The following is a 25745-nucleotide window of genomic DNA, read 5'->3' as shown; positions in this document are numbered from 1 at the left end:
CACAAACGCATGCACGCACGCATGCACACACATACACACACACACACACACACACACACACATACACACACACACACACACACACAGACATGCACGCTCTCAGGATGCACACAGACACACACACACACACACACCCGAACACGCACACACACCCGAACACGCACACACACCCGCACAAACGCATGCATGCACGCATGCACACACATACACACACACACACACACACACATACACACACACACACACACACAGACATGCACGCACTCAGGATGCACACAGACACACACAAACATGCACGCACACACACATCGACATGCAAACACACACACACACACACCATACCACACACATAGACACACACACAGGTTCAAACTTATGGGTCTCATAACACATGACTGTCGGTCAGGCAGGCTCTTTGTGTGCTTGGCTGTAAATGTGTGTGAGTGCGTGTGTGTGCGTGTGTGTGTGTGTGTGTGTGTGTCTGTGTGTGTGTGTGTGTGTGTGTGTGTGTGTGTGTGTGTGTGTGTGTGTGTGTGTAGCCTCTGTGAGTCAAGCCCAGTGTGTGTCTGTGAGGCTCAGGGTGTTAATAGGTCTTTAACCCCAATAGGGGTGACAGTGGGTAACAACAGGCAAAGATCCCTACAGATGTAGGATCTTAATTTGATCACTCTGTTGTTGCTGAGAATTGTCCTGCATGGCACTGTATTCAAGATTTTAAAAGGGCTTCTAAAGTTTGTAATTCCCACTTTAAAGTGTCAGGTTTGATTTGCCCTAATGAAAAATGTATCAACCCCTACAATAAAGTTCCATTAATTATAATCCACATAATAATTCACATGTCCTCTTGCTTCATGATTATTTTCCTGCCGTAGCAAACTGGCTCAAATTATGATTCTACATCTGTACCCTATATACTGTAAATCTCATTAATTATGGCAAGAGGGGAAAGGGAGCCTGTCATGCAAGGTGAGGTCAATTCCATTTCAATTCAGTCAATCTGATGTATGAACGGGTGGCACTTACTTTCAATGACCCAATTTTCCGATTGGAATTTCAATCCACTTCGACTGAATGGACTGATTCGAAAATGGACTTAACTCTAAAATGATGAAGGGGCTGAGAGGCAGAAAAAGGTTCTAGACAGGTTAGTTTTTCTAATGCAGTTTGAATAATGCAGGTGAGTCAGAGTGCTGGGGCTGTCTGTCTGTCAGTCCATATTTACTGTCCTGTCATTCTGTTAGAGTTCCTCCACAAAACCAACCTCATAGTTCTTTCCAGGGGCACAACTTTCACTGGGAATGAGGGGGGGACATGTCCCCCCTACATTCTGAAATTGCATTTTTGCCCTCCCCCATCTTTGGAATGTGATACAATACGAGGAAGCGGTGTGCTTTAGGACCATGTGGACGCCTGTGAGCGGTTGGATAGGCTGTTTGGAGTGTTTATCCGAGAAAATATTAGTTGCGCCCCAGGTTCTCTCTATGGTCACCTACAGCAAGGTCACTCAGTTCACTCTCTCTAAGGCCTTTTACGGGAATTAGCTTTGCATTTCTTGCGCTCCACAACTTCACACATGGACGTTGAAACCATGGCATAGAGCCAAATGAGCACATACATTGCAAGACATAGACGGAGCCATTGACAGTGCAAAGGCGTCAAGAGGCAACTGGAACCCAGTACAGGATATATAACATGACAACACAGCCAATCTAACTCATTTTATATCCACATGCTTTGCTCCTGTTGTAATGTATCAAGAGGCGTCAGGCTAAGATTATCACCTCACACTGAACCCCAAAACTCACCCCGGTGGTGACAGAGTTAATTTGCTTTAAAGATGATGACATTAATTTCCCCTTTGGACTCAGATTAACCCATTTACGCACACACCCTCATAAACACACACATTCAGTGTACTGTACACATTAACAAACAAACACACACACGCACACACACACACTGCGGGCACAGTCATACACACTGCAGTGTCATAATCTCCTGGGACAGAGAGAGGGGGAGAGAGCGATAGAGAGAGAATGACGGAGAGAGGGGGAGAGAGAGTGATAGAAAGAGAGAGAGCGATAGAGAGAGAATGATAGAGGGGGAGAGAGTGATAGAGAGAGAATGACGGAGAGAGGGGGAGAGAGTGATAGAAAGAGGGAGAGAGAGAGCGATAGAGAGAGAATGACAGAGTGATAGAGAGAATGAAAGAGGGGGAGAGAGAGTGATAGAGAGAGAATGACAGAGAGAGAGAGATTGAGAGACAGCTATACAGAGAGAGTGATAGAGAGATAATGACAGACAGAGGGGGAGAGAGAGCGATAGAGAGAGAATGATAGAAGGGGAGAGAGAGAGCAATAGAGAGAGAGAGAAAGATAGCAAGAGATGGAGATGGAGAGACACAGCTATACATAGAGAGTGAGAGAGAGAGAGATATAAATAGAATGATACAGAGAGAATGAGGCAGTGGAGTCCTCTCCTCCCCAGTCCTCACAGTAACTGTGTTTTCTCCATCCTCACTCTGCTCTCCTCCTCACTGTTAATTAAAATGAGTCATTGAGGAGTTGTCCCCAGGGCCCCGTCTTTAAGTGCTCCGCTTTTCTTTTGCTGAATACACATACACACACACACACACACACACACACACACACACACACACACACACACACAAACTGGGAACAAAGAGGGTCCAGTGACAGAACATACACCACCATCCCTCTGCTCTGTCTCCGAGTGTCACAGACCCCACACACACACACACACACACACACACACATACAGACAACGGTAAGCCTATGTGTGTCTCTCTCTCTCTCTCTCGGTGTGTGTGCTCAGCAGACGCCATAATGTCAAGGGCTCTTCTGCCGTCCTTGGAGAGACTTATACAAACCAGCACACACACACACACACACACACACACACACTGAACACTCATGCGCAACAAACAGGGTTAGGCCTACACCTCAGAAAGAGGGTTACTGAAACAAACACACTCGTTACCTCGCTCACAAGATGATGAAAGTGAAACATGCTGACATCATGCTGACATGCTGACAACATGCTGACATCATCATCATTTAAGCCTGTAGAATGTTGCAGTAGACCGCTGACTGAACTGCCAAACAGCAGGTCCTACACTCAATCCACCAATTCCCTCCGAGCCCCTATGATGAGCTCTGAATGGATTCGATAGGTATACTGGAAGTAATATGGTAGCAGCCATATTGGATACACCTATTCAAGCTTCTCTGGTCTAAACAAGTGCCTATGGAGTAGGCCATGGTGTCGGGATTAGGCGTCGGTGTAGTGGCTATGGTGTACGGGTTGATCTGGGATTAGGCGTCGGTGTAGTGGCTATGGTGTACGGGTTGATCTGGGATTAGGCGTCGGTGTAGTGGCTATGGTGTACGGGTTGATCTGGGATTAGGCGTCGGTGTAGTGGCTATGGTGTACGGGTTGATCTGGGATTAGGCTTCGGTGTAGTGGCTATGGTGTACAGGTTGATCTGGGATTAGGCGTCGGTGTAGTGGCTATGGTGTACGGGTTGATCTGGGATTAGGCGTCGGTGTAGTGTCTATGGTGTACGGGTTGATCTGGGATTAGGCGTCGGTGTAGTGGCTATGGTGTACGGGTTGATCTGGGATTAGGCGTCGGTGTAGTGGCTATGGTGTACGGGTTGATCTGGGATTAGGCTTCGGTGTAGTGGCTATGGTGTACGGGTTGATCTGTGATTAGGCGTTGGTGTAGTGGCTATGGTGTACGGGTTGATCTGTGATTAGGCGTCGGTGTAGTGGCTATGGTGTACGGGTTGATCTGGGATTAGGCGTCGGTGTAGTGGCTATGGTGTATGGGTTGATCTGGGATTAGGCGACGGTGTAGTGGCTATAGTGTACGGGTTGATCTGGGATTAGGCCTGAGCCTCACAGCACCTCAGGCCCCTTACCACTCCTCACTATTCCTCACGTCTGCCCCCTGGTGTTCTGGAGGCCTGGTGCAGACGGCCTCACTGATCTCCATGACCTGCGTGTGTCTATTGTATGTATGTCTATGGAGCCACCTGGCCAGTCTCTCAGTCTCCAGGCTTCTGGAAGATGGAGGGCTTCGTTAAAGGTGAACTACCCTGCACACGCTCTCCTGCTGCTGCATAGAGGTGTAGATTACTAGAGATGATACTGGAGACGAGAGGGGTAGGAGGGGGATGGTGTGGGTGAGGCAGGAGAGATACCTGGACAGGTGAGCGAGACAGAGGAGGAGGAGAGAGATGGAGGAAGAGGAGGGCTCAGGGCGAGCTATGGTGAGCAGAGAGTGGGTCTGTCAGTGCTTCTGTGTCTGCCACAGCCGATTCGTCCTCTTCAATATGTCCTGTAGGTACTGCTGCTGGCTGTCTCTCACACTCTTACTGGATTGTGTGTGCGTATGTCTGTGTTATAATCGTGACATAGAATGTGTGTAAATGTTTTAAGATTGTGGCATGGTGTGTGTGTGACAGAGAAAGAGAGCGAGAGGTGTTTTCAGGTGACTGACCGTTGTGGATATTAGTCGTTTGTAGACATTCATTTCATTTTGATTGGGTTTGAGGTTGTGCGTTTGTTGGGCAAGATCTATTTGGTGCTGTGACTACTAGTGTGTGTGTGTGTGTGTGTGTGTGTGTGTGTGTGTGTGTGTGTGTGTGTGTGTGTGTGTGTGTGTGTGTGTGTGTGTGTGTGTGTGTGTGTGTGTGTGTGTGTGTGTGTGTGTGTGTGTTGGTATGTGAGTGCTGAATGATATTAGATAGCTGTTGGGTTGTTGTGGATACAGGGATTATGTGTGTTGTGTTGTGTTGTGTTTGGCTGTTGTGAATATTGTTGGTATGTTATGGTGTGCTCCCTGTAGTGGATTTTCAGACTGTGGATGGTTGTGTTAGGATGTAAACGGTTGAGTACTTGCTTTTTGTTGTCAAAGTGTGTGTGTGTGTGTGTGTGTGTGTGTGCGCGTGCGCGTGCGCGTGGCAGGTGTGTGATAACTAATTAATAACTAATTAATAAGAGATGAGGTAGCAGTATGGAGCGGTATGGAGAGTGACTGTCCAGAGATCGTGAGTCCGGTTGCTTTGTTGCTGTGTGTTATTTTGGAACACTGGCTGTAACTCGACCAACCACAGCCATCAACCTCTTCTCTAACCAATCACGGGTTGCTATGGAGACACTTCCGGCAGTAGCGAACGACATACGAGATCGTAGGTCATAAGGGATGTGTCAAACTCCAAGCCTTGAGGAATACCTTTGATTCAGAACCCCCCCCCCACATTCCCAGTCAAACTGGTACCACTGCGAGGCCCCCTCTCTTTTTGAAAAGTCACACGGGCAAATCTTGGGCTATGTAAGTGGTCTCGCTAGACATCCAGGCTGCCTCCCACAATGTTTCAATGTTCCAGCTCAACGCGTCTGTCTGAAACAAAACGTCCGTTTGGCATAGAGGAACTACGTCACTGCCGTATCGGTTTGAATTACATGCTAAATAGCAGCTAGCAAGTTGGAGATCACCCAGGTTCTTTTTAATGGGTGCATTTTGCAAATGGATACCCAGCAAACCAAAAGTGGTTATGTGAATGTTCCCAGAACATTTGTTAGGTCGCGTCGAATGTCCTCATAAGACTGTCCAGTCATGCTGAGGATTATAGAACGTTTGTATAAAACATTCGCCTGATGTTGCAAGAATGTTCCTAGAACACATTTTATTTGTTGAGTGAAGGTTCCCAGAATGTTTCATTCGGGTGTGGAAACAGTCTGGTGGGAACATTGTGGGGACACCACAAAATATATTTTTCCAAAACACATAACATGTCCAGTTGTGAAGATGATTCCACAATGTTTCTTTTCGGGTGCAAAAAACCTTCACCTGATGTTACAAGAACGTTCCCAGAACACATCTTGTCTGTTCTTTAAAGGTTCCCAGAATGTCTCATTTGGTTGTGGTAACAGTATAATCATTAACATAACTGGACAGTTTTTGTGTTATGAGAACATTTGCCGCAACCTAAGGAATGTTTTGGGAACTTTCGCAGAACCAATTTTGGTTTGGCGGGGAAACATTACTGGTACGTTGTGTTACTACATTACCTGGAAACCTAATGAGAACGTTCGGGGAACGTTCTGTGGAGGTTGTTACAGACGTTGTGCACAACATTTTACTGAATGTTAGGAGAACATTCCAAGGATATGTTGTATATATTTTATTATAAAACCCTAACTAGAACTTCATGGGACTCTAAGCTAATGTTCTGGGAATGTTCCAAGTCTGCTGGGTAGTTTGTATCAACTAACTTCACTTAAACGCAAGATTTTTTAAAATTCTTTTTATTATCGAAGTTAAGAAGAAAGTCACTGCTGTTGCCTAGGGTCATATTTACGAGACTACTATGTAACAGGAGTATGTGTTTGTGATGTAAGAGAGAGTGAGTGACAGCTGTGATGCAGGTGGGAGTGGTCTACGCCTCTCACCTTTCAGGTAGATAAGAGACACACACTGGGATTCTCTCTCTCTCTCTCTCTCTCTCTCTCTCTCTCTCTCTCTCGTCGAACACCAACATCAACAATAAAGCCAACCATACAAACAATAATAAACATCTCTTGTCTTTTCTCCCCTTCTCTCTCTTCCTTCCTTCCCTCCTCTCCTTCCAGGCCCAGCGGTCCCGCACCAAGTCCAGAATGGGCCCACTACAGACGAGATGGAGGTGCAGAGAGCAAGGTAAGGCATCGAGGTACCCCGCAACAAGACACCGCATTGACAAAGCAGCCACACGACAGTCACACAACATTGAAACAACGTTCACACAACACCCAGGCAACAGAGAGGATCACTGCATTGTATAGCTTCGTTATTTGGATGTCAGCATGGCTAAGACAGGAAACACATCAGACACCACATTCACTGAACTTCCCAGAACTATTTCCCAACGACAGGATTAGATCAGTAAACACACGGTGTTGTCTGCGAGTCTGTCAGCAAAGACTGCACACAGGACTCCGTCTGCTAACAGGCAGCAGCCCTGCCCACATGACCCCCAGCCAGACATCTGTCCTCATCAACCTTTTATTCCTCTCCTCCCTCTGTTCTCTCTCTCCCTCTGTCTCCTCACAGGATTAACATACAGGGGGGAGAGAGCGGGAGTCTCAGAGAGTCTGACCGCGAGAGAGAGAGAGAGAGAGAGAGAGAGAGAGAGAGAGAGAGAGAGAGAGAGAGAGAGAGAGAGAGAGAGAGAGAGAGAGAGAGAGAGAGAGAGAGAGAGAGAGAGAGAGAGAGAGAGAGAGAGAGAGAGAGAGAGAGAGAGAGAGAGAGAGAGAGAGAGAGAGAGAGAGAGAGAGAGAGAGAGAGAGAGAGAGAGAGAGAGAGAGAGAGAGAGAGGGGGGGGGGGGGGGGGGAGAGAGAGGGGGGGAGAGAGAGAGAGTAAAAGAGGGAAAGAGAATGATGGAGCTTTAATGACGGCTAAACACAGGAAGTACTTATTTGTGCTAAATCACGGTCGGCAGATTGTGGAGAATAGTAAATCACGGTCGGCAGATTGTGGAGAATAGTAAATCACGGTCGGCAGATTGTGGAGAATAGTAAATCACGGTCGGCAGATTGTGGAGAATAGTAAATCACGGTCGGCAGATTGTGGAGAATAGTAAATCACGGTCGGCAGATTGTGGAGAATAGTAAATTACGGTCGGCAGATTGTGGAGAATAGTAAATCACGGTCGGCAGATTGTGGAGAATAGTAAATCACGGTCGGCAGATTGTGGAGAATAGTAAATCACGGTCGGCAGATTGTGGAGAATAGTAAATCACGGTCGGCAGATTGTGGAGAATAGTAAATCACGGTCGGCAGATTGTGGAGAATAGTAAATCACGGTCGGCAGATTGTGGAGAATAGTAAATCACGGTCGGCAGATTGTGGAGAATAGTAAATCACGGTCGGCAGATTGTGGAGAATAGTAAATCACGGTCGGCAGATTGTGGAGAATAGTAAATCACGGTCGGCAGATTGTGGAGAATAGTAAATCACGGTCGGCAGATTGTGGAGAATAGTAAATCACGGTCGGCAGATTGTGGAGAATAGTAAATCACGGTCGGCAGATTGTGGAGAATAGTAAATCACGGTCGGCAGATTGTGGAGAATAGTAAATCACGGTCGGCAGATTGTGGAGAATAGTAAATCACGGTCGGCAGATTGTGGAGAATAGTAAATTACGGTCGGCAGATTGTGGAGAATAGTAAATCACGGTCGGCAGATTGTGGAGAATAGTAAATCACGGTCGGCAGATTGTGGAGAATAGTAAATCACGGTCGGCAGATTGTGGAGAATAGTAAATCACGGTCGGGAGATTGTGGAGAATAGTAAATCACGGTCGGCAGATTGTGGAGAATAGTAAATTACGGTCGGCAGATTGTGGAGAATAGTAAATCACGGTCGGCAGATTGTGGAGAATAGTAAATCACGGTCGGCAGATTGTGGAGAATAGTAAATCACGGTCGGCAGATTGTGGAGAATAGTAAATCACGGTCGGCAGATTGTGGAGAATAGTAAATTACGGTCGGCAGATTGTGGAGAATAGTAAATCACGGTCGGCAGATTGTGGAGAATAGTAAATCACGGTCGGCAGATTGTGGAGAATAGTAAATCACGGTCGGCAGATTGTGGAGAATAGTAAATCACGGTCGGGAGATTGTGGAGAATAGTAAATCACGGTCGGCAGATTGTGGAGAAGAGTAAATCACGGTCGGCAGATTGTGGAGAATAGTAAATCACGGTCGGCAGATTGTGGAGAATAGTATCAGAATAATATCAGATTTGCGCTTGAGATTATGCTCCGGGACTATTAGATTACACCATAGCACTATAGAGGTACAGTAACTCAAGCTGTTTCTGCTATCTATCTCTGTCTCTACGCCCCCTAGGGAATTACACAAGCCCTTTGTTGCCTGAGCTATTTCTGCTCCGCTTATCATTTCATCTCAATTCCAAATGCCAAAGCAGAAACAGAACAAACAGGATTGTATTATGGATGTGTGACGACCTCTCAGGACACTCCTGAGGCGCCCCCTAGTGGTAAGAGCCAGGATTGCACTGCAGCTCTGTGCCGTGTGGAGATGAAAATATCAGGTGCGTGTGTGTGTGTGTGTGTGTGTGTGTGTGTGTGTGTGTGTGTGTGTGTGTGTGTGTGTGTGTGTGTGTGTGTGTGTGTGTGTGTGTGTGTGTGTGTGTGTGTGTGTGTGTGTGTGTGTGTGTGTAGCCCCCTCCAGTGGTAACAGTCAGTGTTTATCTCCCAGACCTGTGGCTGCTGGGTCAGCACATCTCGTCTCCAACATTACACGCAGCTGGAAAATTCCACTTCCTCTCTGTGTGCTCTTTCTCTCTCTGTCTGCTGTCAATTCAATCTCAATTCAGTTCAAAGGGCTTTATTGGCATGGGAAACATGTGTTTACATTGCCAAAGCAAGTGAAATAGATAATAAACAAAAGTGAAATAAAGAATCAGAAATGAACAGTAAACCTTACACTCACAAAAGTTTCAAAATAATAGAGACATTTAAAATGTTATATTATGGCTATGTGCAGAGTTGTAACAATGTGCAAATAGTTTAAGTACAAAAGGGAAAATAAATACAACTAAATATGGGTTGTATTTACAATGGTGTTTGTGCTTCACTGGTTGTCCTTTTCGTGTGGCAACCTGTCCCAAATCATGCTGCTGTGGTATTTCACCAAACAGATGTGGGAGTTTATCAAAATTGTATTTTATTTTGTATTATTTGTGGGTCTGTGTAATCTGGGGGAAATATGTGTCTCGAATATGTCTTTCTGTTTCTCTCTGACCAGAGCTCTAACAAATGTGTCTCACGTCAGAGGGGGGAGAGGAGAAGAGAGGGAGGGGGAGATAGAGAGTGGGTAAAGAAGGAGAGAAAGGGGGAAAAGAGAGGTGGAAATGGGGGATAATCTCATAAAGCCTGCAGCATAATGAACAGCAGACAGTATCTCTCTTATCATGGAGGTTAATAGCGCTACTTGTCCATGTACTGCACATAAGATGTTATTTTATTTGATTACTGCACATAAGCAGACATACAGGATACTGACACTGTGTGTACAAAACATTAGGAACACCTGCTTTTTCCATGACAGAGACTGACCAGGTGAATCCAGGTGACATCTATGATCCCTTATTGATGTCAACTATTCAATCCACTTCAATCAGTGTAGATGAAGGGGAGGAGACGGGTTAAAGAAGGATTTTGAAGCCTTGAGACAATTTGAGACATGGATTGTGTATGTGTGCCATTCAGAGGGTGGATGGGCAAGACAAAAGATAGAAGTGCCTTTGAACGGGGTATGGTAGTAGGTGACAGCCGCACCGGTTTGAGTGTGTCAGGAACTGCAAAGCTGCTGGGTTTTTCACGCATGTATCAAGAATGGTCCACCACCCGAAGGACATCCAGCCAACTTGACACAACTGTGGGAAATTTTGGAATCTTCATGGGCCAGCATCCCTGTGGAACGCTTTTGACACCTTGTAGTCCATGCCCCGGTGAATTGAGGCTGTTCTGAGGGCAAATGGGGGTGCAACTCAATATTGGGAAGGTGTTCCTAATGTTTTGTACGCTCAGTGTATACCACCACATGCCGTCATTTTACCAGACCTTGGACAGCTGGAGAACTGTAGAGCTGTAGGACTGTAGGCTAACTGACTGTGGTGCATTTAAGCAATAAGGCCAGAGGGGGTGTGGTATATGGCCAATATACCACGGCTAAGGGCTGTTCTTATGGATACCAAACCCCCAAGGTACCTTATTGCTATTAGAAACTGGTTACCCGTGGTATACGGTCTGCTATACCACGGCTTTCAGCCAGCCTGCATTCAGGGCTCGAACCACCTAGTTTATAAATACAATTGAAGGACTGCTGGCTGTATGACTCACTGGCTGTTTGTCAAATGTCCCTGCTCTATGGGGCAATAGGGCTCAGTTGGCCTATTTCACTGACTGTGCTATGACAGGCATAAATTGGAGGTGGGCTGGCTGACTGACTGTGTGTCTGCTGTCTCCCCAGGCAGATGATGGAGCAACAGCAGATGCAGGCCCACATGGAGAGGGAACGACGATCCTCAAACCCAGGTGAGGAAAACGCTAAACTCAACCTACTGAACAGTGAAATGGAAATGTTTTAAAAGTAAAGGTCATCTTTACAGTCTCAAGGGCCTGATGTGAGTGCATACTCCCTTTCAAAGTCAGACACTATGTGACACTATAAACAAAGTCTTATTTTCTCTCTTCTCTTTCTCTCGCCCTCTCTCAATTTCACCAGGCTCTCCTTTCCCGGGCCATCCCGGTGTGCTTTCTGTAGCCCCCCCAGCCCCCATGCCGCCCCCCATGTCCATGGGCTCCTCTTTAGGTGGAGGCCCCCCCTCCCTGGGTGCCCCTATGCCTCCTCCCCCTCCTGGGCCCCCTCCCCCCTCAGCAGGGGCTCCCCCGCCCCCCCTGCCTCCTCCGCTGCCCATGGGTGGAGGGGGACAGGGTGAGGAGGCTCCCGCCCCAACGGGACTTGCCGCCATGATCGCTGGAGCCAAACTGCGCCGCGTCAATAGAGTAAGATGCCAATCACACTAATCACCATGTTACATAACATAAAGTAGTGCATGGACTTACCCTCTCAGACAATCTATCAATACCGTCATAGACATGGGGATGTAAGAGCATCCTATGAGGGTTTATAAAGATGTAATGAGCTTTATAGTAGTAACAAAAAGGCCCAGGCAAACACACGGCGTGTGCATCTCAAAAGTCTAAAGACCTCCTCTTCTTCGTTCCTTCATCTGCACTGATCTCATAACAGAGGATGGGTGAAAGCACAATGTTCACCAAGCCCAGCTCTTTCCTATCAGTGGAGCAGAACTAGGAAAGGAAGCCCCTTCAGACCCTTAACTTGTGCTCTGCCTTTTACAACCAGGTGACGTCACACAATCCGTTCTATCCTCACCTAAACATACGCTGTGTGTGTGTGTGTCTTCTTTCTCTCTCCAGCCTGAGGACTCTAACTCTTCAGGATCGGGGGCCAAAAACGATGCCAACAGGTCGAGTGGCAGCAGCGGAGGACTGATGGAGGAGATGAATGCTCTGCTGGCGCGGAGGTCAGAGCATAGAGTTAGAAACACTAGAACAGACATTCCTATTCAGGGCATTGTTAAAACCACCACAACAGACATTTCTATTCAACATAATTTCCTGTCATATGTGGAGTGGGCCGGCAGCCATATTGAATGTACTACTTTGATATCAAACCGAATGAGGGCCTGACTTGAGGCTTCTTCTTGCCCCCAGAAGGAAAGCAGCATCAGAGAAGCCTGAAGACAGCCAAAACGTGAGTGATGCTGAATGATGATACAACAGTGACATATGTCTCTTTTCATCATTAAATGTATGGCTCACTTCTCCTTAGTTGACCTCAACATTTTCCTCCTGTTGTTTTTCAGGATGACCCCAACGGATCCCCTTCACCCAGCACCAGGGGTGGACAAAACGCCACAGGTACTACAGTCATACACACTATATACAATATATGCAGTACAAATGCAACACCATATACAGTGCCTTGCGAAAGTATTCGGCCCCCTTGAACTTTGCGACCTTTTGCCACATTTCAGGCTTCAAACATAAAGATATAAAACTGTATTTTTTTGTGAAGAATCAACAACAAGTGGGAAACAATCATGAAGTGGAACGACATTTATTGCATATTTCAAACTTTTTCAACAAATCAAAAACTGAAAAACTGGGCGTGCAAAATTATTCAGCCCCTTTACTTTCAGTGCAGCAAACTCTCTCCAGAAGTTCAGTGAGGATCTCTGAATGATCAAATGTTGACCTAAATGACTAATGATGATAAATACAATCCACCTGTGTGTAATCAAGTCTCCGTATAAATGCACCTGCACTGTGATAGTCTCAGAGGTCCGTTAAAAGCGCGGAGAGCATCATGAAGAACAAGGAACACACCAGGCAGGTCCGAGATACTGTTGTGAAGAAGTTTAAAGCCGGATTTGGATACAAAAAGATTTTCCAAGCTTTAAACATCCCAAGGAGCACTGTGCAAGCGATAATATTGAAATGGAAGGAGTATCAGACCACTGCAAATCTACCAAGACCTGGCCGTCCCTCTAAACTTTCAGCTCATACAAGGAGAAGACTGATCAGAGATGCAGCCAAGAGGCCCATGATCACTCTGGATGAACTGCAGAGATCTACAGATGAGGTGGGAGACTCTGTCCATAGGACAACAATCAGTCGTATATTGCACAAATCTGGCCTTTATGGAAGAGTGGCAAGAAGAAAGCCATTTCTTAAAGATATCCATGAAAAGTGTTGTTTAAAGTTTGCCATAAGCCACCTGGGAGACACACCAAACATGTGGAAGAAGGTGCTCTGGTCAGATGAAACCAAAATTGAACTTTTTGGCAACAATGCAAAACGTTATGTTTGGCGTAAAAGCAACACAGCTCATCACCCTGAACACACCATCCCCACTGTCAAACATGGTGGTGGCAGCATCATGGTTTGGGCCTGCTTTTCTTCAGCAGGGACAGGGAAGATGGTTAAAATTGATGGGAAGATGGATGGAGCCAAATACAGGACCATTCTGGAAGAAAACCTGATGTAGTCTGCAAAAGACCTGAGACTGGGACGGAGATTTGTCTTCCAACAAGACAATGATCCAAAACATAAAGCAAAATCTACAATGGAATGGTTCAAAAATAAACATATCCAGGTGTTAGAATGGCCAAGTCAAAGTCCAGACCTGAATCCAATCGAGAATCTGTGGAAAGAACTGAAAACTGCTGTTCACAAATGCTCTCCATCCAACCTCACTGAGCTCGAGCTGTTTTGCAAGGAGGAATGGGAAAAAATGTCAGTCTCTCGATGTGCAAAACTGATAGAGACATACCCCAAGCGACTTACAGCTGTAATCGCAGCAAAAGGTGGCGCTACAAAGTATTAACTTAAGGGGGCTGAATAATTTTGCACGCCCAATTTTTCAGTTTTTGATTTGTTAAAAAAGTTTGAAATATCCAATAAATGTCGTTCCACTTCATGATTGTGTCCCACTTGTTGTTGATTCTTCACAAAAAAAATACAGTTTTATATCTTTATGTTTGAAGCCTGAAATGTGGCAAAAGGTCGCAAAGTTCAAGGGGGCCGAATACTTTCGCAAGGCACTGTCTACTGTACTACACAAGAACAACACAATGTATACTGTACGACACAAGAACAACACAATGTATACTGTATAGAAACAATACAATTGACATGTTTAGGTAATGTTTTCCATCACCTGACCCCTGTCTTCTCTTCTCCTTCCCTCTCAGATGGAGGGAAGAAGCCATGGGACAGAGCCAACTCTGCCGAGAGGTCATCACTGGTGTCAAGGTGAGAACCTGAGGGACTCAGTCAGTCTGTCAACATACATCTCATAATTAATCAACAAGGCTGGCACTAAGACAGCATTGAATGAGCTGTATACCGCCATAAGCAAAGAAGAAAATGCTCACCCAGAGGTGGCGCTCCTAGTAGCCGGGGACTTTAATGCAGGGAAACTTGTTCAACCAGAGGGAAAAAAACTCTGGACCACTTTTACTCGACACACAGAGACGCATACAAAGCTCTCCCTCGCCCTCCATTTGGAAAATCTGACCATAATTCTACCCTCCTGATTCCTGATTACAAGCAAAAATTCAAGCAGGAAGCACCAGTGACTCGGTCAATAAAAAAAAGTGGTCAGATGAAGCAGATGCTAAGCTACAGGACTGTTTTGCTAGCACAGACTGGAATATGTTCCGGGATTCCTTCGATGGCATTGAGGAATATACCGCATCAGTCATTGGCTTCATCAACATGTGCATCGATGACGTCGTCCCCACAGTGACCGTACGTACATACCCCAACCAGAAGCCATGGATTACAGGCAACATCCGCACTGAGCTAAAGGCTAGGGCTGCCGCTTTCAAGGAATGGACCTCTAACCCGGACGCTTATAAGAAATCCCGCTATGCCCTCCGGCGAACCATCAAACAAGCAAAGCGTCAATACAGGACTAAGATCGAATCGTACTACACCGGCTCTGACGCTCGTCGGCTGTGGCAGGGCTTGCTAACCGTTACAGACTAAAAAGGGAAGAACAGCCGAGAGCTGCCCAGTGAGCCTACCAGACGAGCTAAACTAATTCTATGCTCGCTTCGAGGCAGATAACACTGAAACATGCATGTGTGCACCAGCTGTTCCGGACAACTGTGTGATCATGCTCTCCGCAGTCGATGTGAGCAAGACCTTTAAACAGGTCAACATTCACAAGGCCGCAGGGCCAGACGGAATACTGCGAGCATGCGCTGATCAACTGGCAAGTGTCTTCACTGACATTTTCAACCTCTCCCTGTCCGAGTCTGTAATACCAACATGTTTTAAGCAGACCACCATAGTGCCTGTGCCCAAAAACACTAAGGTAACCTGCCTAAATGACTACAGACCCGTAGCACTCACGTCTGTAGCCATGAAGTGCTTTGAAAGGCTGGTCATGGTTCACATCAACACCATTATCCCAGAAACCCTAGACCCACTCCAATTTACCACCCCAACAGATCAACAGATGATGCATTCTGTATTGCACTCCACACTGCCCTTTCCCACCAGGACAAAAGGAACACAAATGTGAGAATGCTATTCATTGACCACAGCTCAGCATTTTTTACATGTATTTTATTTCACCTTTATTTAACCAGGTAGGCTAGTTGAGAACAAGTTCTCATTTGCAACTGCGACCTGGCCAAGATAAAGCATAGCAATTTGACCAATACAACAACACAGAGTTACACATGGAGTAAACAAAACATAGCCAATAATACAGTAGAAAAAAAGAAAACAAAAAGTCTATGTACAGTGAGTGTAAATGTGATAAGATAAGGGAGTTAAGGCAATAAATAGGCCATGGTGGCGAAGTAATTACAATATAGCAATTAAAACACTGGAATGGTAGATGTGCAGAAGATGAATGTGCAAGTAGAGATACTGGGGTGCAAAGGAGCAAGATAAATAAATAAATACTGTATGGGGATGTGGTAGGTAGATAGATGGGCTGTTTACAGATGGGCTATGTACAGGTGCAGTGATCTGTGAGCTGCTCTGACAGCATTCAACACCATAGTGCCCTCAAAGCTCAACAATAAGCTAAAGACGCTGGGACTAAACACCTCCCCCTGCAACTGGATCCTGGACTTCCTGATGGGCCGCCCCCACGTGGTAATGGTAGGTAACAACACATCTGCCACGCTGATCCTCAACACAGGGGCCCCTCAGTGGTGCGTGCTCAGTCTCCTCCTGTACTTCCTGTTCACTCATGACTGCATGGCCAGGCACGACTCCAACACCATCATTAAGTTTGCCGATGACACAACAGTGGTAGGCCTGATTTCCGACAACGACAAGACAGCCTATAGGGAGGAGGTCAGAGACCTGGCCTGGTGGTGCCAGAATAACAACCTCTCCCTCAACGTGATCAAAACAAAAGAGATGATAGTGGACTACAGGAAAAAGAGGACAGAGCACGCCCCCATTCTCATCACCGCGACTGCAGTGGAGCAGATTGAGAGCTTCAAGTACCTTGGTGTCCACATCACCAACACACTAACATGGTCCAAGCACACCAAGACAGTCGTGAAGACGGCACGACAAAATCTATTCCCCCTCAGGAGACTGAAACGATATGGCATGGGTCCTCAGATCCTCAAAAGGTTCTACAGCTGCAGCATCGAGAGCACTGGTTGCATCACTGCCTGGTATGGCAACTGCGCGGCCTCCGACCGCAAGGCGCTATAGAGGGTAGCGCGACTGGCCTAGTGCATCACTGGGGCCAAGCTTCCTGTCATGCAGGACCTCTATACCAGTCAGTGTCAGAGGAAGGCCCTAAAAATTGTCAAATACTCCAGCCACCCTTGTCATAGACTGTTCTCTCTGCTACCGCACGGCAAGCGATACCGGAGCGCCAAGTCTAGGTCCAAGAGGTTTCTAAACAGCTTCTACTCCCAAGCCATAAGACTCCTGAACATCTAATCAAATGGCTACCCAGACTATTTGCACCCCCCCCCCCCCCCCCCCCCTTCCTCTTTCCACCACTGCTACTCTCTGTTGTCATCTAGTCATAGTCACTTTAATAACTCTACCTACATGTACATACTACCTCAACTAACCGGTGCCCCCGCACATTGACTCTGTTTCGGTACCCCCCTGCATATAGTCTCGCTATTGTTATTTTACTGGAGCTCTTTAATTACTTGTTACTTCTATTTATTATTCTTATCCGTATTTTTTAAAACTGCATTGTTGGTTAGGGGCTCGTAAGTAAGCATTTCACTGTAAGGGCTACCTACACCTGTTGTATTTGGCACATCTGACTAATACAATTGGATTTGATTTGAATCAAGGGATTGCCTGTTTGACTGTGTAAATGACTGTACATGTTTCCCTCTGTACACTTAACGCCTTATATGTGCACTTGTTTTTCTCTTGCATGTTTGCTCTGTGTGCATTTGTCAAATAAATACATTGAAATACCAGTGATATAAGGAAGGGTGTAACTGTGAGAGTGTTTTACGTTTCTGTAGGGTACGGCCTGTGGGGAGTAGCAGCGACACAGACGCCTTAGACTTTGACAGAATGAAGCAGGTAAGGTGGCCTGCAGGCAGTCAGTGGCACATACGCTTTGTAAATCTGAAGAGGTATTATACCTGTTGTCCTTAACGCGTTTGTCCTTGAAACAGGAAATCTTGGAAGAAGTCGTTCGTGAGTTGCACAAGGTGAAGGATGAGATCATTGATGGTACGTCATCCTCACTCACCTCGCCAGAGAATGTCTCCATGGGAAATTGAGTGTAGTTTCCTACACATACGTTTGTACCTGATCAAATGTGCTTGTTATTGTTAGAGAGGGAGAAGTGAGACGCATTATCCACCAGAGAGCATCAGAAACAGAGAAACTGTAACTCATAATGCTAATATACTGTTATTGGGCTTTGACAGCACCTTTTTATGTTTATGACATGGCCTGTAACACTCCTCGTGTGTGTCACTTCTCTCTTCCAGCCATTAGACAAGAACTGAGCAGAATCAGTACGACATAATCTTTCATGTGACCCCAGCTTTTGGAACCATCGTCCCCCACGCCAACTACTGTTAGGAAGCAAGGAGAGGATCAAAGGCCCGGACTACGACCTTTTATTTATTGTACATTGCTGTGATGTTGTAGCAACGTAACAATGTTGCTGTAAGACTACAGGAATGTTACGTTTGGTTTGGAAGAATAGGACGGATGGACACTCTCACTGCTTTTCTCTGTTTCTTTGGTTTAGGTTTTCTCTCTCTTTTTCCCTTCGATCTGTCCATCGGTAACCCATGTTTTTGCAGTTCTTTTTCCCAGTCTAAAAGGCAACATTTATTCAATTCAATGAAGTAACCTCTTGTTTGTTTTTTTAGAAGTTTATTGTTTTGTTTTAAAAAAAAATGTTGTTTGGGGTTATTATTACTACCATTGTCATTATTATGACTATTATTTTTATTATTGTAGATGTAATGGTGTGAACATGAATCGTAGTAGTTTAAGTGATGGCAATAGTAAAAATGACAAAATAATCATGATAATGATATGGATGATGATAATAATAACACATCATTTTATGTCAGCCTTTTATATTTTATATTGTATTTTTTTTTTCCTTTTGGTTTTGTTTTAAAATACAATAATAAGCACATACGGATTTCTTTCTCATGACCTGACCTTGAGATTTTTTGAAGAGTTTTGTATCCTTTTTCGCCAACACAGTTGCGTGTGTGTGTGTGTGTGTGTGTGTGTGTGTGTGTGTGTGTGTGTGTGTGTGTGTGTGTGTGTGTGTGTGTGTGTGTGTGTGTGTGTGTGTGTGTGTGTGTGTGTGTGTGTGTGTGTGTGTGTGTGTGTGGAATCACTGACTGAAAGATTTTTAAAAACAGGTCTTTAACCTGAAAGGGAGGGTGGTATATAAACTATTGCTCTTTGGATATTGCAATCTTATGAAAAGGAAAACATCAATACACCAGAGTATTTGTGATGATGTTGTTAAAAATGTTTATTGGCTGCAAGAATAAGTAATGTTCGTTTTATTATTTACTTTTATGACCAAGTGCTTCCTGGTTTAAAATTTTTAAAACGACACACACTACATTAAAAATGAATTCAAATAAAACTGTGAACAATGTCTTGGATACAAGAAGTGGTCTGATTGTGAGAGTTTTGTGTTTTTTAAATTTATTTCTGCTTGATTAACTGCTTGATTCAGTGTTCATTCTCAAGTATTCACATAGTCAGACTGTGTATTCATACACTATGGGCCACTATGTACATCATTTGGTCTATCGGTTCCTTTCAGTTTCACTTTGTAACAACACATAATACTATCCTGGGTTCGAATTCATTGGGGATCAATTTAGAGCAGTGCAATGTATAGGGTTGAATGATTCTCTACATAAAGGAGATCCTGATAAGAATAGACTCTTGCAGGCAGTAGGCAGGATAGGTATTGCAGATACATGACTGCACCACAAGAGACAATACAATATACTGTCTGGAATGTGGATTTTGTCCCCATGTATATACCGCCATCTGGAGGTCAGATTAGGAAAGAGGTCAAAGACCAGCTACTGTATATAGAATAACCTACTTTACAGTAAAGGTGTATTTGTAGAAAACCCAACAAACATAAATCAAGGGCAGTATTTCCCTTTGGATGTGTAGGGTAATATTCAAGAAGTATATGAAACGGTATGAAATACATATATAGGATTAGATGGGCCAAATACCCGTGGGTATTGGAGGTGGCAGCTTCTCTACCAGGGCTTCCCAAACTCGGTGCTGGGCCCCCCCCCCCTGGGTGCATATTTTCTTTTTAGCCCTATCATAACACAGCTGATTCAAATAACCAACTCATCATAAAGCTTTGATTATTTGAATCAGCTGTGTAGTGCTAGGGCAAAAAAACAAACATGCTCCTTTGGGGTGCCCCAGGACTGAGTTTGGGAAACCTTGCTCTATGAAATAGTCATTGTCTGCATTGAGAAAACTATTTAAGTCTTATGTTGCATTACGCATAGCAGTGAGTTGGTCAAAGTCTTTGTGGCCCTTCATGTTTTAGCAACCCAAAAAATATTCACCAAGCCATTCATTTATTAATTCATATGTGATTCATTTTATTTTTTGGTCTAAACATATCCCTCACCAGACACCCTGTTCCAGAAGTCTCGCGATGTTTTTTTAAATATATTTTTTTAGGGCATAGTGGCGACGGGAATTGGTGGTGTGGGACGGAATTGAGTTAGACAGCTATTTGCGTTATCGTAGAGAGAGAGAACCGGAACAGGGGGTGTGTTTGTTGGGCAAACGAACACAGCACAGGGTGCGTGAGAAGCAAGCTGGCGGAATTCAACATGGCATCCGGCGATACGCTGTATATTGAGGCGGACGGCTCGGAGATGCCGGCCGAAATAGTGGAGTTGCACGAGATAGAGGTGGAAACGATACCAGTGGAGACTATAGAGACTACGGTGGTCGGGGAAGAAGACGACGACGACGATGATGATGACCAGCCGATGATAGCACTTCAGCCGCTGGTATCAGACGACCCGAATTCGATCCACCACCACCATCAAGAAGTGATCCTAGTGCAGACAAGAGAGGAGGTTGTTGGCGGGGATGATTCGGATATGCATGCGGACGGGAGTTACGAGGATCAAATCCTCATCCCCGTCCCAGCACCCGGCGTCGAAGACGAGTACATCGAACAGACTCTGGTGACTGTTGCCGGGAAAAGCTCGGTGGGTCGGATGAAGAGAGGGGGAGGCGGCAGTGGCAAGAAAGCGGGGAAAAAGAGCTATTTGGGTGCTGCAGAAGCAAGCGGTAGAAAATGGGAACAGAAGCAGGTGCAAATAAAGACTCTGGAGGGGGAATTCTCTGTTACAATGTGGGCTTCGGGTAAGTGGTCGGTTGTATGTAATCTGTCAATTCGAAAAGTGTATCTCGCTCCCGGCATTGTTCGTTAGCCTGTGCAAGGGGCCTTGTTGCAGGGCGTTGTCCTTCTGCACCAGTCTATTTCCTCGGGTAGTTCACCAGGCCACGGTCGGGATCACTTTGAGTTGTTTTCGGTGCAGAATTGCCTGTCGGTTAGGTTGAAATGTTTTTGTTATGAAGGGAGGCCATGTTTTTAGATGTTGATGGGCGCCGCCATGTTCCCCGAGAACCAGTATGGCGGCCCGAAAAAATGGCGATAGAGCGGCGGGGCGAAGATGGCGGCGGTTGGGGGAGCAAGCGCGCTGTTGGCTCCAGAGACTAGGCCGCGGTGGCGTAGCCAGCTAGCTATTTTCAACTCGGTTAACTAGCTAGTTGGCTATGCGGACAATTAGTTAGCTGCCGCCGTGATTATCTAGATCAGTAACCCTGTAATTTAGCACCAGTTGAGTTTTAACTTTTTTAAATAGCTGGGCAAATATATTTGTTTGCTTAAAAACGAGTCACATTTCTAGTCTACGCCCACGCATTGATGCACACACTTTTCGTCTGCATAACCAGCTAACGTTAGCTAGCTTTAATATATATATATATATATATATATATATATATATATATATATATATATATATATTAGCTCTGTTACTGTCAACAAATGTTCTATAAGTTACAGCTAGCGAGTTTCCAACACAAGTAAGACGTTCCTAAACACGGCCCCAGTATTGCATGAACAACGTGTATCCGCATTTGGATTATGCATGATTGATACATTAGAATTATAGTCCCCCGTTCGCGTGCTAGTAAACCCATTATAATGTGGCTACAAAAAATAAATATGCGACTACCATCAGGGCAAGACATTATTTTGGCTGGTGCAGGGGGATCAAGGTGATGCATGATTGTATACATTGTATTTACTTTTGGTAATAACACAGCCAGACTAGGTACACTGTCTAGAAATATTGCTGCAGTATTGTTGTTAACATGACTGTTTTCAAACTGCGATGGTGTACCCCGGTCTTGTAAGGCTATTTTCGGTTAAGTCCCTGCATTGTATCCTAGATGACAAAAAAGACATCGACCATGAGTCGGTTGTTGAAGAACAGATCATTGGTGACAATTCCCCTCCGGACTACTCTGAATACATGACTGGGAAGAAGCTGCCCCCTGGAGGGATACCTGGCATCGACCTGTCAGACCCCAAACAGCTGGCAGAGTTCGCCAGGTCAGTCAGTGTCTGTCTGTTTAAACTCACCTGTCCATCAAGGATATATACAATGAACACACACAACTATTGCATAGTCTACGCTCTGACACACACATAATTGTGGCACACCTTGTAAAGTGGTATTTAGCAAGATGCCAGGATTTGTGATTCTCTTCATGTTGGCTGGCTACTCAAGTCTTGGAAGGTAGCACTTGATGTGGCAGCTTTCCTGTAGTAGATGTCGGAGGTATATAGCCTAATCTCCTTCCTAAAGGGAGTGATGAGCTCTTTCTGACTCCCGTTTGGATGTTGTGTTCTTAGCCCCTTCAGTAACTCTGCGGGTCCCTATGGTCAGAGCCCAGTGCGGTAAGTTCTAGACTTCAACCCACGCACTGACACAGAGCACCTGGACACAGTGAAAGGAGGGAACCGGCTGTTTCAGCCATGCTGAAACTCTTCCATGGGTGCTGGTTTATATTATTTGGTTAGCAATTGAACATGGTTACTTGAATTTTGTATATGGGCAACATTATTTGAGTTCTGTTTCCTGTGAATGCAATAGGATGAAAGTTACCTCCATATCTGATGTTTTCTCAGGATGAAGCCGAGGAAGATAAAAGAAGATGACGCTCCTAGGACGATAGCCTGCCCTCATAAAGTAAGTAGTCAGTTTCCAGCAGTATCTTTCTTACCCGGTCTCTTTCTCAGTTTATGCCCGACTTGACAGTTGTCTTGGTCCCCATTGAACCGTAAGGTGTCCCACATGGCTCAATAACGGAACTCTCTCACTCAGGGCTGTACTAAGATGTTCAGGGACAACTCGGCGATGAGGAAGCATCTCCACACCCACGGGCCTCGCGTGCACGTCTGTGCCGAGTGTGGCAAGGCCTTCGTAGAGAGCTCTAAACTCAAACGCCACCAACTCGTTCACACAGGGGAGAAACCCTTCCAGGTACAATACCCAGACATACACACTCACATACAGGAGAAACCCTCCCAAGTACTCTGTGTTTGACACTGTAGTGTATCATTTTTAACTTGCATTGAGGGTCTGCGTACATTTTGCTAGGACATTGGCCCAAAAAGACTAATGCATGTTGAGCACAGAATTTAACTGCACACACTTACTATTAATTCGTATATCCTAATAAATGTTTCTTGTTGTCCATCCATGGTCTCCTTTCTGTGTGCAGTGTACTTTTGAGGGCTGTGGGAAGAGGTTTTCTCTGGACTTTAACCTGCGCACACACGTTCGTATCCACACCGGAGACCGGCCCTACGTATGCCCCTTCGACGGCTGCAATAAGAAGTTTGCCCAGTCAACCAACCTCAAGTCTCACATCCTCACACACGCCAAAGCTAAAAACAACCAATGAGAGCCCTCCGACCTGCCCCAAATCCCACCCCCACAGCAGCATCTTAATGACACCACACGTCAACTTCCTTTGAGGAAAGAAACAAATGGGTGGGGGGGGGGAGAAGAATAAAGACTAAAGAAATTCAGAAGGTACTGAAATTCCCCCCCCCTCTTCTTCTCCTATTGGATAGGCTGACTAAAGTACAGCGGCACTCTTGGAAAAATAATAAACCCTCCTCCCACCCCCCTCTCTCTCCTCCCTTCATAGTGGCATCGTGTTGTTGCCAGAAATATGGAACTCGTGGACAAACATCAGAGACTATTCTTTCTACAATGGAGCTGCGAGAGGGAGGGAGCAATCTGTTTGTTTTCCCACTTTAAATGAATTTCCACTGACCGGTCTTCATATCTACTGCATAGCTTTTAATTTTCTATTTCTCCAAGTGTGCATATTGTACACTTATTTTGGGATATGTTCAGTAAGACAATTTGTGATTATTATTGAGATCCGCTTACCATATGATAGTCCCTCAGACAAGACTTACTGTACCATCACATAGCTTCAAATAGTATTTTCTGTAAAAAGTTTTGGTTTGCATATTCATCCCTACTTTTGGTTGTATTCCTTCTAACCATTAAAAAAAATATTGTATACCTGTATTGTATGGCTGTATTGAAATGATGTAGACCTTGATAGAGGTGTGATTTAAAAGTGTTAACCAATTTAACTTTTAGTCATGAGTTGCTTTCTTTTATATGGATTGTCCCCTTGCAGAGAAACGTGTCCCTACCGTTGATTCACTGCGAGCCTGTCTCTGTTGGAATACTGAAACACATCAAATGAAATTGCCAGCGTGACCATCAGTTTCTTTGTTAGAATGTAATGTACAGGCGTCCGTCAACCATGAACTTTCTTTGTTGATATTTACACCCATGTATTTCAATGGCCCACAATAAAACGGTCATCCCAAATCCATTTTTTACTTTTCTAATTCCTTTTCTAGGCCTGGGGTGTAATCATTAGTCCAAAATGTTGCATTTGCAATTAAAACAAGTTTTCTTGGGGGGGGCAAATTCAGGTAGGTCGTTTCCTGTTTGTTTCCTAGTGAATAGATCCCCTGATGTGAGCCCGGAGTGTTTCTCGTAAGTGTGGTTAAAAAAAAAACACATATTGCTTGCATAATACTGGAGACATGGACTCAATCCTAAATTGACCCCTGTGCACTTCTGGAGATCTGATTTATTGGTATAAGCAATATGGTGAAACTTCCACATAGTCTATCAAAGGGCAAGGTGGTGCTATTGCCATAATACTAACACCTCTGATCTCCACAAGTGTATAGGGATTGGAGGAATAATCCCATTCCACTTCCAACTAGATTTAGTTTTTTTTTTTTTTCCAATAGTGCACTGCTGATAATATGCATGTCAGCAATCACGTTTTCAAGATATAGGACTTTCAAAAAGTAAATTGTGATTTAGTGGTATTTTAGTTTCTACTCTATATTTTGTAATCTGATTAAGTGTTGGTTATTTCGATCCATGGAGTTTGAAGACCAAGCCAGTTGGTTTGCTAAATCACCTGAAAGGATAATTACTACCCACTGGGCAACAACTTGTGGAATCAATGTTTCCATGTAATTTCAACCCTAAAAAATCTATGTGAAGCCGTTGAAACAAAGTGGAAACCTGGAAAAAAAATTCACCCAACTTTCAACCAAATTTTACTGTGAATTCACATTAGTTCACAACTCAACCAAATGTAAATCAAAACTAGACGTTGAACTGACGTCGGTGCCCAGTATTGTTTTTATTTGAAATAAGAAGTGGCGGAGGCTTGTTGAAATTGAGCTGCTAATCTCTCAAGTGGTTATTAAACTTTTCCTGTTACTGATGTGCAGTGAGCTTCTGGCGCCCTAGCGGCACCTGGCATCACCCAGGTTGGTACTACAGAATGTTTTAGGGAGTGGTTTACCACAGACTACAGAGCGCGGCTGGGGATGGGGTGCCTTGATCAATGGCTTCGGATCTGTCCTCCGGTCTTCCCCTCCTGCTGGAGGTGACCACCATCCCCCTTGTTGAAACCAGCTTCATC

At 45.0% G+C, this 25745-nt stretch overlaps 2 protein-coding genes across 10 annotated transcripts in view; both read left to right on the top strand.

Annotated features, from left to right (window-relative positions):
- The window catches only part of LOC110529865 (ena/VASP-like protein), a 71861-nt gene extending 52558 nt beyond the window's left edge, over positions 1 to 19303 (top strand). For 3 of the 5 annotated variants that reach the window (XM_036985386.1, XM_036985381.1, XM_036985383.1), the window contains exons 4-13: positions 6660 to 6726; positions 11068 to 11132; positions 11323 to 11603; positions 12039 to 12145; positions 12336 to 12375; positions 12488 to 12542; positions 14378 to 14438; positions 17663 to 17723; positions 17819 to 17876; positions 18140 to 19303. In XM_036985386.1, the coding sequence (XP_036841281.1) occupies positions 6660 to 6726; positions 11068 to 11132; positions 11323 to 11603; positions 12039 to 12145; positions 12336 to 12375; positions 12488 to 12542; positions 14378 to 14438; positions 17663 to 17723; positions 17819 to 17876; positions 18140 to 18177 (833 nt within the window). In that variant the 3' untranslated portion in view covers positions 18178 to 19303. The remainder of the gene's footprint in view (positions 1 to 6659; positions 6727 to 11067; positions 11133 to 11322; positions 11604 to 12038; positions 12146 to 12335; positions 12376 to 12487; positions 12543 to 14377; positions 14439 to 17662; positions 17724 to 17818; positions 17877 to 18139) is intronic. The other 2 variants (XM_036985382.1, XM_036985384.1) reach the window with 1 other exon arrangement.
- A 1035-nt stretch (positions 19304 to 20338) lies between these two features.
- Positions 20339 to 24624, top strand: LOC110529864 (transcriptional repressor protein YY1). Of its 5 annotated transcripts, XR_002474446.2 has the most exons (7): positions 20339 to 21053; positions 22149 to 22311; positions 22615 to 22659; positions 22891 to 22951; positions 23087 to 23245; positions 23487 to 23800; positions 23919 to 24624. XR_002474446.2 is itself a non-coding variant. In XM_021612481.2 (6 exons), exons 1-6 carry the CDS (start codon positions 20510 to 20512, stop codon positions 23667 to 23669), a joined length of 1155 nt encoding a protein of 384 aa, XP_021468156.1. In that variant the 5' UTR covers positions 20340 to 20509; the 3' UTR covers positions 23670 to 24624. The 5 variants fall into 5 exon arrangements, 4 of the variants coding, with proteins under 4 accessions (XP_021468156.1, XP_021468158.1, XP_021468157.1 ...); XM_021612481.2 differs by having other exon boundaries at positions 20340 to 21053; positions 23487 to 24624; XM_021612482.2 differs by having other exon boundaries at positions 20350 to 21053; positions 22161 to 22311; positions 23487 to 24624.
- The last annotated feature ends 1121 nt before the right edge of the window (positions 24625 to 25745 follow it).

This window comes from Oncorhynchus mykiss, chromosome 8, assembly GCF_013265735.2.
Source record: "Oncorhynchus mykiss isolate Arlee chromosome 8, USDA_OmykA_1.1, whole genome shotgun sequence".
Classification (NCBI taxonomy): Eukaryota; Metazoa; Chordata; class Actinopteri; order Salmoniformes; family Salmonidae; genus Oncorhynchus; species Oncorhynchus mykiss.
This window is presented reverse-complemented; position numbering and strand designations above follow the sequence as displayed.

Coding starts and splice junctions, on each gene's coding strand:
- LOC110529864 (XM_021612481.2), top strand. CDS start 20,510: ATGGCATCCGGCGATACGCTGTATATTGAGGCGGACGGCTCGGAGATG. Junction 21,054..22,148: donor TGTTACAATGTGGGCTTCGG/GTAAGTGGTCGG, acceptor ATTGTATCCTAG/ATGACAAAAAAGACATCGAC. Junction 22,952..23,086: donor CGATAGCCTGCCCTCATAAA/GTAAGTAGTCAG, acceptor TCTCTCACTCAG/GGCTGTACTAAGATGTTCAG.